The sequence below is a fragment of the Brienomyrus brachyistius genome, chromosome 18, assembly GCF_023856365.1.
Source record: "Brienomyrus brachyistius isolate T26 chromosome 18, BBRACH_0.4, whole genome shotgun sequence".
Lineage (NCBI taxonomy): Eukaryota > Metazoa > Chordata > Actinopteri > Osteoglossiformes > Mormyridae > Brienomyrus > Brienomyrus brachyistius.
This window is the reverse complement of record NC_064550.1, coordinates 16,405,729-16,417,283: the sequence shown is the minus strand read 5'-3', so window position 1 is coordinate 16,417,283 and position 11,555 is coordinate 16,405,729. Positions and strand designations below refer to the sequence as shown.

The 11,555-nt window shown below is 48.4% G+C and overlaps 1 protein-coding gene across 1 annotated transcript in view; it reads right to left on the bottom strand.

The window, feature by feature from the left end:
• Nucleotides 1-798: 798 nt before the first annotated feature.
• Nucleotides 799-11,555, bottom strand: part of LOC125712572 (sister chromatid cohesion protein PDS5 homolog B-like) — a 36,072-nt gene continuing 25,315 nt past the window's right edge. Inside the window, exons 14-35 of the mRNA XM_048982779.1 lie at nt 11,404-11,485; nt 11,106-11,154; nt 10,884-11,023; nt 10,418-10,533; nt 9,049-9,154; nt 8,697-8,857; nt 8,373-8,496; nt 7,482-7,640; nt 7,292-7,360; nt 7,055-7,191; nt 6,600-6,723; nt 5,929-6,133; nt 5,373-5,487; nt 4,874-5,006; nt 4,446-4,565; nt 4,028-4,090; nt 3,787-3,932; nt 3,619-3,709; nt 2,723-3,144; nt 2,446-2,547; nt 1,927-2,071; nt 799-1,599 (exon numbers count right to left, since the gene is read on the bottom strand). Coding sequence (XP_048838736.1) covers nt 1,561-1,599; nt 1,927-2,071; nt 2,446-2,547; nt 2,723-3,144; nt 3,619-3,709; nt 3,787-3,932; nt 4,028-4,090; nt 4,446-4,565; nt 4,874-5,006; nt 5,373-5,487; nt 5,929-6,133; nt 6,600-6,723; nt 7,055-7,191; nt 7,292-7,360; nt 7,482-7,640; nt 8,373-8,496; nt 8,697-8,857; nt 9,049-9,154; nt 10,418-10,533; nt 10,884-11,023; nt 11,106-11,154; nt 11,404-11,485 — 2,848 coding nt within the window. The 3' untranslated portion in view covers nt 799-1,560. The remainder of the gene's footprint in view (nt 1,600-1,926; nt 2,072-2,445; nt 2,548-2,722; nt 3,145-3,618; nt 3,710-3,786; nt 3,933-4,027; nt 4,091-4,445; nt 4,566-4,873; nt 5,007-5,372; nt 5,488-5,928; nt 6,134-6,599; nt 6,724-7,054; nt 7,192-7,291; nt 7,361-7,481; nt 7,641-8,372; nt 8,497-8,696; nt 8,858-9,048; nt 9,155-10,417; nt 10,534-10,883; nt 11,024-11,105; nt 11,155-11,403; nt 11,486-11,555) is intronic.

Here is an 11,555-nt window from a genome sequence, read left to right as displayed (position 1 = left end):
TGCAGAGCATTACAGATGAAGCGTATTTAGAACACGTCTGACAGCTATCTGACCGCATCCGGTGCCTCAAAGCCCGTGTCGCATTAACAGCGGCTCGTCTCGGCTGGTTACTGAGGAATCAGACTGGGCGTCGTGCCCGACGGGCGGAGTGGGGGTTTGAGTCACAGCCTACGCTGTAAAATTTGGGCCAATTTCCCCCTCCGATAACACCTACTCTCCCATAGTTGGCATGTCTTTAAGGACCCAGACCAAATTATGGTAGCAGTCTAGTCTGGCTTATCGAGATTCAGGGGCTTAACGGGCACCTGTATCCGTGGCAACCCTGCAACCGAACACACTCCCCAACAGCTCCAGAAACAATGGAGAATTTTCACTCTCAGACTGAAACTAATGGTTAAGGCTGCAGCCCTGGAGGTGCTTTCTGCCGCAATTTTCCATCCACTCGGAAGGAAAGGAGGGAGAATGTGTGCATGTGTGGGACAGCGACGTAGGCAGGGTGCAGGAGGTGGAAACAGTAGCCTGACAGGAGTGAAAACACACCATGCTGCCTCCGCTTTGCTCTTCCTAATAAGTGGTTGAGCTATACGAACCAATCAGAAGAGTGGGCAGGAAGGACACAGGTCAGGCGGCCGCATTCCTGTTTACGACTGAACAGTAATGGAAGCTTGGAATATATGCAAGCAGGGAGTGCCATTCCACTGAATGGCTACAGGTGAGCAGTCTGACATTATTCAGGCACAGCCTCAGGCTTTTTCATCCATGCTGGGGCTCATATTAAATACCAGCCAAACAAAACAGTCAGTTTCTATAGGGTATTTTATTGGTACAACAGACTGCAAAACCGACTGGGAAGTTAATAAGCATTTTTATGCACTAGATAAAAAGACTTTTTTTTTTTTTTAAATGCTTTGTCCATAACGAAGTGTAAAACTGAACAATTACTGGGTCCTTTTAATCGTCTTAAAACCAGTGCTGTATTTTCCTTTAGTCCCCCCCCTCCTTTAAAAGCACTGTGGGTAAAATGTACAGTGGAGTAAACAAATGAATGAAATTTTTAAAAAAAGACACATGATTGATCTCACAAAGTAGGAAAAATTGTAAACTGTTCATCTATTTTTGAAATTGAAAATGACATTTAACGCATCACTGAAGGTCTTTTCTTGGGTTCTTGTGACCGAAAATACAGGTGTTGCGCTTTAAAGCTGAGCTGATAGATAAAAGCTATACAATAACCCCCCAGTCAAAAAAAAAAAAAAAAGACATAAAAGAGACTATTTACATTAATTTTTCTTTAGTTTATATCTCTACACAGCCAGGGAACAGCACGATGCACAACAACCCACAGTTAATGAAATCAATGTGCGTGGCGAAAGCTTGTGAACACGGGGGTGGCTGGGGGGGGTGGGGGGAAGGGGCATCAGAAGGCAAAGTCCAAAAGTTGAAAGGGGCCAATGTCCAACCTCCATTTTTACTCGCACCCACATGTCTCTGAAGCACAGACCAGACGTCCTGGGATACTGCAGTCCTTGATCTCACGTTATCTCCCTCCTTGTCCCCCCCTCATCTTCGATCTCGTCGGGCACCCACCTTCCGTCGTACCTGATTGAAAAGCAACACCCCCCCCCCCCCCCCCAACCATCATTACTCAGCACAACCTGGGTCACTGGGGGCAATATATAAACAACTGGTGCCCCAGTGCAGGGGGGAAAAAACAGCGAATGCAAGCAATTATTAACCTCCTAAAACCCCTGCAACACAAAGTGCCAGAGACTTAATAAAATGTTACTCAGTGGGTTCATTTATGCCGCTTGCGCAGTGGCCAGTGGACCAGACTGATAGCTGTTTACAAACAGGCTCCCCCAGCAGCAGGACAGCGGCAGAAGCCTGGTCACATTATACCCCGAGCAGAGGTGCTGCAGAACTTACTTTGAGCAAGGTGTGGTCACCTCCATCTTCCTCCTGTTCCCCATCCTCCTCCTCGTCATCCACGCTCTGCTGGGACGCCTCAGTCTCCATCTCGTCTGCTGACTCATTCTCTTTGGCGGCCGATGCTCTTGAGCGACCCCCACGCCTGAAAGAATTTGGGAGGTGGTCCCTTTAATGTTGTCCCCCCCCACACCGCAAACAATCCTGGACAAAACTAGTATGCGTGCAGACACACAGGTACACACACACACACACACACACACTATTGTATTCATATCTTTGTAGGGACCGTCCTTTCATGTCTGTGAAGAACCGTAATCCCAACAAAGTCAACCTTAACCCTAATCTTAACCATAAGTAACCAAACAAAATACAACTCAGAACGACAAAACGACATTTTGTAATATATTGTACCACACACACACACACACACACACACACACACACACACACACACACACACACACACACACACACACACACACACACACACACAGTGTGATTTAGCATAATTCTTACACATTTTTCTTGGCTGGTTGTTGTGCGGATTTGGGCGGCCTGCCTCTCCTTTTCTGTGGTGTGGACTGGGCTGAATTGTCTGTAGCTTCTGAAGACTCCACCCTACATGGATTCAGCCAACAAGTCATCCTCAAGGTTGGAGACAGAGCAGACTTGGAGCAGAGGTTGTACATTTTTTATTGTTTTATAACTTACATCCAGCTGCCCGACTATAGTGTGCATCGATTGCTGTCTACAGAACGTCTCGCTCTCTCGATACCAACGGCAGAAGACGTACCGTTGCTGCGACCTCCGCGGTGTCTTCGCCTGCCTGCCCCCTTTGGCTTTCACCTCCATGTTCTCGCTGTTGCGGTCTTCGTCGTCCTCCTCCTCCTCAGCCACCAGCTCCCCTTCCTCTGCTGCTACCACGGTCGCCTTCTTGCGACCTCTCCTGCCCTTGATGGGGGTATCCTCTTTGGGTGTGGCCGACTTGGGCGGGCGCCCCCTTCGGGGTTTCTTGGGCGGGCTGTTCTGCTCATCCTCTGTCTCAAGGGAGTTGTCCCCTGTGGCAACACGGGCCTCCTCTCCCCACTGGTCCTCCGGGACCCCAGTGTTTGTCCCGCCTTTCTTGCGGCCCCGCTTGGGTTTGGCCTCCTGAACAGAGTCATCATCCTGACTGGGAGCGGCACCACGTTTCCGACCTCGGGGTTTGTCTCCTTCCTGGGGGGGGGGGGGGGGGGGGTAACAAAGTGTATGCCATTTCTACTCTATGCCCCCAACCCCACACTTGTTCCTTCCAGTCTGCTGTCCTAACTTCATCATTTGAAAATGAAAATAAATGCCGACAAACCCATGATACTTTATTGATCCCCATGGGGACATTTTTTGCCCCCCCCATCCCATCCTGCTCTCCGTAACAGGCAGACACATATCTAAGGGCCTAGAGACTTCATTATTCTGCTTATCCTACTCAGCCACACACTGACCCCCCCCCCCCCAAAAGGCCAATTTAAAGTTAATGAAAAATGTGAGGGATCTTGGGAAGATCTAAAGTGTGCATCAGAGAAAGAGAGGGACGTGCAGCCTTTACATTTAAAGATAAAAGCATCAGGCATCAAACCCTAGCAGAACATCTGACGGACCCTGGGCTCCCAACGCGTCCCCTCTGCCTCGCCCCCAGCTTCCAGCGCTCACCCGCGGCACGTCGGCCTCATCCCGCTTATCGTTCTTCTTCATCATGGTGATGTCCTCGTTCTCGCTGTGATCCATCTCGGTGCTTTCCAGTCTGAAAGGCACACAATGAATGGCGGAACGCCGTCCATGCCGAAGCGCAGCTCTCGGCAGCCTCCCCCACTCACTGACCTGGCCTTGTTGCGGCCGGGCGAGCTGGGGTTGGAACTACTGCTGGCATTGCTGATGGTCTCCATGCGGGATGACTTGGTCTGCAGCTGCTTGCCGGCCGTGGACAGGGGCTTGTTCACCGCGCCCAGGACATTAGCCGCCTTTGGCTGGAGGAAGGCCATGGAGTTTCCATTACAACAAATTACCTTAAACCGGCGCCGCTAAAACCATCGGAAACCGATTTCTACCCTAAATGCCTCACCTTTCCTGGAGTGAAAAAGGGTTTCATTTCCGGAGGGAGGTAATTTTTTGTATTGCTGAAATTCTACAGAACGAAAGAACAGGACAGTGAATCATTTTAAAAAACTAATTGCAATTGAAGATTGAAAACAGGCTGAGAATTACACCCAGGTTAAGTAGACAAACAGTTCCCTGGTGTGATTCCCGAGTGTCTGACAGGTACTTTCTACAACCACGTCCAATCAAAGTGCTCCACACTGGTGTCATGCACCTGCCACGGGCCGCTGTAACACTACAGTAGTCGCCAGTGAACACTGGAATAATTGCAGCGTGTTAAACTCCAAAACCCCCTGCTGGGGAAACAGAGCAAGATTTCCCAGCAGGCTCTGGGTTTCCCCAGCAGTCTCTGGGTTTCCCAGCAGGTCTGGGTTGCCACACACCTTATCTGGCTGAGTAAAGAATCGAGCTGGCAGGACAGGGTCTTTGGGCGACTCGAGGCTGTAGGTGGTGCTCTTGGAGATGATGATGTTCATGGCCACGTCACATACAGTGTACAATTTCTATCAAATGGGACAAACAAAAGAAAAATATGACCAAGAACATTTTAGCCCTCAAAAGGTCATAGAGTAGATCAACGTATGCAACACTGACATGAAATTTATGAATGTACAGTTGAAGCAATCAATAATCAGGTATTAATAAGGGATCTTACTCAAAGCATTAATGCCAAGATGTACCCACATTTGTAAAATAAAAGCAAGTCAAATGAGAAACAAATAAGAGAAACATGTTCTGTGACAAGTTGTTAGGAATTAGTTTTTCTGTCCCTTATTCTCTACATCTGCAGGTCAGAGCAGCGGCTCAGCACCTCGTTCATCTTGGTGTCGGTGGGTGCCTGGGCGTCCTTGGTCTGTTTGATGTTCTCCACCATCTTCCTGATAAAGGCGTGGCTGTTGTTCTCATTTTTGGCCATTATGATTTCTAAAACAAACCATAAAGACCTGCAGGTAGACACCCCCCCCCCACCAAAACAAAGATTTGTTACTTTCTAAATTGACAGTCCCCCCAAAGAAACTGCGTTTATGCCCAGATTACATCCACAAGGCATTGAAGGTGCCACCACCGGAAAGGATATACAGGAGGACACACATGCTGACTGACACCTCAGAGGAAAGTCAAGACAGTGTTTGCTCCTGAATCCCAGCTACCAATAAACAGGGGGCCATTTCTACACGGCACCACGTCAGATTTAACACCAACACAGCTGTGAGTGAACAGCAATCATGATAAAATGGCAAAATCATGTCAAAATCCATCGCCTCCTATAGGACGACTTCCATTAAAGGTGCCCATTTTGAGAGACTCACTCTTTGATGTCCTTCAGCTGCTCGATGTCCTGCACTTTGACGTAGTCGGGGTCATGGACCAGCAGGTGGATAGTATACGGCACCACGTACTCGGGCAGGAGGGAGAAGAGCTTATCTGCACGGGGTAGGGGGGGGCAGGTGAGAAAGCTCAGCGTTACGTCACAAAAACCAGAGTAACTGACAGCAAGTCAGAAGGGCAGTTTGAACCAAATTAAGACATACAGAAGTAGACGAGACACGAAATTCAGTTTGAATCAATATATGGGTGCTATTAAAAAAAATATAAAAGTACGAATCAATCACTTTTTAATGGCCAAACGACTGTCATCAGTGGCAATTTGCTGTTGGAAAAGGTAGGTAAGGCAAGCAGCAGCACTTCCAGTCAAGAGTGAAAAGGAAATGACATCACAAATATCAGGGGGAAAAAAAAAACCTCACTGAAAGATAACAGTATTACGTTTTCCACTGGCATGTGGTTAAGCGTTTCCTATAAAACACAGGGACTGATCTGGAGAAGAAACACATGAGGCGCGAGCAGAGGGCAGCCGGGGCTCACCGCTGACGGCGGCGTGCTGTTTCAGGTATTCCCGCCGAATGTTGATGTTCTTGACCAGGCACTGGCGGGCATGCGCACGCCGCTCCTTCATGGGGTCCTTGGCGCACAGAGCGAAGATGGCCAAGTACTCCAGCGGCAAGCGCAGCCGGCACAGGCCCTTGTGCAGCTTCTGGGCGAAGGCTTGCCGTACCTGATAGCACTCATCCTGCAGCAATTTGCCGTTGGGGTGGAACGGGGGGTCCTCAGTTTACAAATGCAACAATTGCAAAAACTGAACTTCAATTGCAAATTTCAATGCAGTTAATATTCCTCACGCTTCTTGGGCTAAACATGCATTTCTCAGTCGCTGTGCAAAAGCAGAAAGTGACCAAACACAGATCACGACTTGGTATACGGGAGGGTACGGCAAGGGCGGTACCACCTTCGGGTGATTTATTTACACCCACAGGTAGCCAGTAACGAGGCGGGTAGTCAGCCTGTCACTATCCGCCCTGCTGCCTGTGAGTGCAAATAAATCCACACACACACACACACACACACACACACACACACTGCCAGTCACCATGGATCAGAGCAATCTCAGGAAGGAGCCTGCGATCGTAACTGATGTTCAGATAAAAGACCCAGGACACACACTGGATAAAAGACAAAGTAAAGCAGTCGAGTCTCACATTGATGACGAGCGCACAGAGCTGGTACTGCTCCAGGGTGATGATCTCGTGGTAACAGGCCTCCTGGGCCAGCCTCAGCAGGGCACAGCCAGCGGCCAGACGCAGCCGCGACATGTCCGGCTTCCTGGGGGGGCGGGGAGTACGGCTATTAGAGGATCCCACTAAAATGTGGTGGCATGAGACCCCGGGATTGAGGGAGAGGGACTTCTGATGGAATTTTGGTGCATAAGGGTTAAGGAACTGTGTCCACAAGATGACTGGGTGAAAAGTAATTTAGGAACAAATCTATTGTGATGTTCCTTGTCATGCAGTAGTTTCTTGTCAATGTAGTAACCAAATTCCCCTGCAGGGGGAGCTGTGTCACTTCTGCCTGTTGTGTGACAGGTGGAACCGACCCTAAGAGTGCGCTACAGGTGTAACAGAAATGGCAGATTAGCAAACAGGAAGGCTGTTACCCCATCTTGCCCTGCTCTGTCAGGTCCCCGTCACTGTTCAGGATGGCTGTCAGCATCCTCAAGGTGGAGTTGCCTGACTTGCTGAGGTTGTTCTTCACTCCCAGAAGCCACCGCACCATCAGCTTAATCCCTTGAATCTACATTGGGATACAACCAAGTCAAACAGGCAGCGGCCGCTACAGACCTGGGCAGCCTTCGTCAGGGGCCAAAGTCCAGGGGGATCTGGAAGCCTCTCACCTTGGCCAATGTCTCGGGAGAGACCTCATCGTCTGGGACCCACAGCTTAGTTGTCTTCTTGCCAGGCATCTTAAGACACATCAAGATAACATGGACTATCATGGAAAGATCCTAGAGGTTCTCTCAGACAATCCCTGAACTTTCCTCTATCTCCACTAATAGCTCAGAGTCTCGCAGGTTTCCAACCCACCCGGTCGTTCATCAGCAGGTCCTTAACGATGAAGTTGGCCACCAAGGATTTGAGAGGCGCCGCAAACTGCTCCGGCGCCAGCATGGCAAGGTGGCCCAGCGTGGTGAGCGGTGTGATGAGCTGCTCTGGGCTGGCTGGGTCCAGACCCTTGTGCAGGGGCTGGGGAGACAGGAGACGGGGACATTTTCAGAGCAGGTGCCCTGGTGCTGGAAGGTGACAAAAAGTACTGAACACCTCACCAGAACATTTACATATTTATTTACATGTTTATTACAGATGCTTTTTGCTTTATTATGGTTCAACTTATGATATCTCAAACTTTACAATGATGCGACAGGGATGCACATTCAGTAGTCAAACTTTGAATTTTGATCTGTTCTCAGGCTAGCGATATACTGTACGATACTTCCTGCAGATGCTGGGTGATGACAGCATCCACCCAGCCACGCTTCCGGTCTCTGTAGTGATCGCGAGCATAATCATTTCATGCAGTGTACATTTTTTTCCCCTTTTGTATTCCAAAGCCCATTACGTCTACTACACACTCAAGTGTGTCATATCATATTAACTTACAATATTTTCAATAGGGACATAACCTAAGGAACATCTGTATTTAGAGAACGATCTAGAACTCTGCAGGGTCTGGACTCCAGAAGTACACGAACATGAAATGCAGTGCTAGGAGGGTGGTAATTCCTACAGTCCATAAGTGAAAATCACAACAAAACAGCCAGAAATAAACCAGCAAGTGGGCAGCAAATCGGTCAAACTGGGCCAGTGATCACAGAGGACAGGAGCTACACAAGATCACTCCGAGCCAAGAATAGATAATGCAAACCACAGCAGGACCTTACAGGCAAAGCGTGCACCCTGAGAAGCAGCATATCTCACCTCAAATATCTGTGCAAACTGCGTGTCCCGGTTGGAGAACATGGCATGGATGCAGTGGATAGCGTATTTGGCCTGACGAGGAGGGCCTTTCTTTGCTTTATTCTGCAGGACTGGTAGCAGAACCCTAGAGGGAATATCGGCAACAGGAGAGCTGCTTATTTTGACACGCAGTGCCCACACAAATGTACCAGACAAGCTTTGATTTTTATTATGGTTTTTTTTCCCAAACCCATATGTCAGGCCAATTTACAGAGCTTAAGCTCAAGTAAGCAGTGCACAGTGGAACCATACATTCTGACAGGTAGAGCAAGGGGACAGACTTACGACTTGATGTGAGGGAAGCTCTCCTCCATCTTACCGCCGGTGTTCTTGAAGATCTGCAGCGCGGCCTCGGCCACCTTCTCGTCGTCCATCTTGAGGCAGCCCAGCAGCGACTCGAAGGTGGCGGCCGAGTGGAACGACACCGGGTGGGTGAAGGATAGAACCTGGGTGGGGGCGGCACAAGCGGGAATCAATCTACAGCAGCCTCACGTCAGTGTAAACCAGCGGAGTCACCAGCCACTGAGAGACACGATGGTCTTTGCGGCTGGTTTTTGCCGTTCGTCTCGGCCACATCCAACGTGCATGTGTGCATGTTTGCCCCCAGCTTCCCAAGTCAGTTCCCCGACTCCAGCACCTTGAGCAGCTCCAGGCCTGCCCGGATGGCCTGCTCTGTGGGCACGCCCTCGTCCTCGTCGTCAGCCGTGCCGTCAATGGACTTGTTCACCTGTTTGATCAGGGCGCTGCAAGGAAGTTGCAAGAGTGGAGTTAGACACTTGTGCACGGCTAGAATGTGTAGGTTGTGGAGCAAGCTGCACGGGGGGGGGAGAGATCCCTGTCTTCATGCAGTTCCAACCTCACTCAGCATATATAAAAACTTTGAGCTTCGAGTGAATAACCCCTTTATTTTGAAATGGTTGTTTAATTGAAATGTGACATTTTTACATGCATTCATTTCACCATTAGGTGCTTTCACACTGCAAGAACTTTTTTTTCTGGAGCCAGGGACTTCTGTCGTGTTCATACTGCTGAAACTCGGCCCTCTGTAGCTCCTCTGGAGCGGTTTCAGAATCCTTTATTACCTACCCCAGACTAGGTACTAGTCATGCAAACACAAACTACTGGGGAGTTGTTTACAGTGATAAAAACTTGCTGATTGGTTGCAAAAACATCTAGCGGAGCAAAAATTGAGCAGATGGAATCATTTTTGCATCACGATTACATTTAATGCATCAATACATACATTTTCGTTGGCTTCTCCATATCGCATCGGAAAATTCGATCGCTAACCGGTATATTTTGTCTGATAACATTAGCGGCAGCGGTGAAACTTCCCGGTGCTGATTAGCAGGATAATGTTACATATTTTTTTTTTATAATGAAAGATCAATCTCCTAACCCGATTTTTTTTTTTAATCATGAATGTGTCACAGGTGATTAAAGTAAAGTAAAAACAAAAGGTTATACCCTGCTCTGATCACAATTGATCCCCCCAATAACTAACTAATAAAATGACTTATCCTCCATTGCTGTGGTTTAGTTTTATACGAAATTAAGCGTGAGGTTCCACTTACAAACTTTTTACGTCTCCCACACTCACTCGGCGTAAAGGTCACAGTTTCGGTTGCGTGGTGTGGAAAATGACACACAAAAGTAGCCAGGAGCTACAAAGGTTCCATCTCCAAACAGTGCAGGGACTCGTAACCATGGTCCTGCTTCCGGAACTTCAGTGTGAAAGCGCCTAATATGCACCTTGGACCTGGAAGTGAGGTTAGTCATTTTTCTGCTCTGCTGTGTGAGTCACTCTCTCCAAGAGACTAGAAACTCTGAGACTGAAGCTTTTTTTGGAAAAGACACCAAAAATGTTTATGTTTGTTCTCATTTTTCTTCCACCTCTCTGCTCTTTTGTCTCACCTAGAGGCCTTAATAATTATGTCATTTCTGCACCCTCACCTTGAGTTTTTTTTTTTTTTTTGCCCGGGACCATGTTATTGGGATCTGTGTACCTGATAGACTCTGTGTCGATATGTACTGGCGCAATCCTCTCCAGCAGGAACTTCACCATCTCCAGGAATGGGTTACTGGGCTGTTTAGGGCTGCCCAGTTTCTTAGTGACCTCTCTCTGTGATGAGACAGACAGACGCACCGAGTTAACTGGTGATCCTGTTTATCTGAACATCCCCTTCATCTTTTATAGACCTAAACGTACATCAGACTGCAGCCTACTCTCTCCCAATACAGCACAACACAACACATTTGGGCAATTTTTCAGCTGCAGTGTAAATGAGCACCTAACCTTAGTACATATGCAACAATACATAGAATAGTGAAAGTCTGATTTGGGTAAGACGATGTGAAATCTATTACGTCCAACAGCTCACCAGAGATTACAACATTCTTCATGGAAAAACATGGATCATTCGCGAATGAAATCCATCCCGGGCTCGACGCCACGGCCATGGAGGTCCTTACCACACAGGCCTCTGCCTGTTTGCAGGAGCAGGCTGGGCTGACCAGGGTATCCAGCTGGCTCCGAATCCGCTCGTCTTCCTCCAGAACCTGAGCCAGTTTCTTCACAAAGTCCTGGGCCTTCCCAGGGTCTGGAAGATTCCCTATGCAGGGAGACGGTTATGTTCGTTACAAGGAGGGAAAACACCCTTGATTGTGATAAGATGCGAAGTGTGCAGGACGTACTGGTGATCACCATGACTTTGGAAAACACCGCCTTGCTAGAGGCATCGGACTGAAAAGCAAAAGCACAGTCATAACACATCGCATGTCGGTTCTTGCACCAGTCCTTCTCAAACCCATTAAAGATGTGAAATCGTTGGACTAAGATAGAAATGTCATTTTAATAATAATACATGGCAGCTTTTTTGACAGGAGTTAGGCTTTCCAGAGCTGTGTAATGACAAAATAAGCTTGGAGTGTTGTCCTGAGGACGCAGCAAGGGCAAACAGGAAGTATGACAGGAACTTCTCAATGTCCTCACCTTTGGCTGCTTCACCAGGTCCAGCAGGTCCTTTACGTGATGCCGCAGCATGTTCTGACACTTCCACATCTCGTTCAGCGCCCTGGCACACAAAGAGAGCAACGGTCAACGTTAACCGGAGCTCCAGGGGTCAAGGGTCACACTTTTCCTTT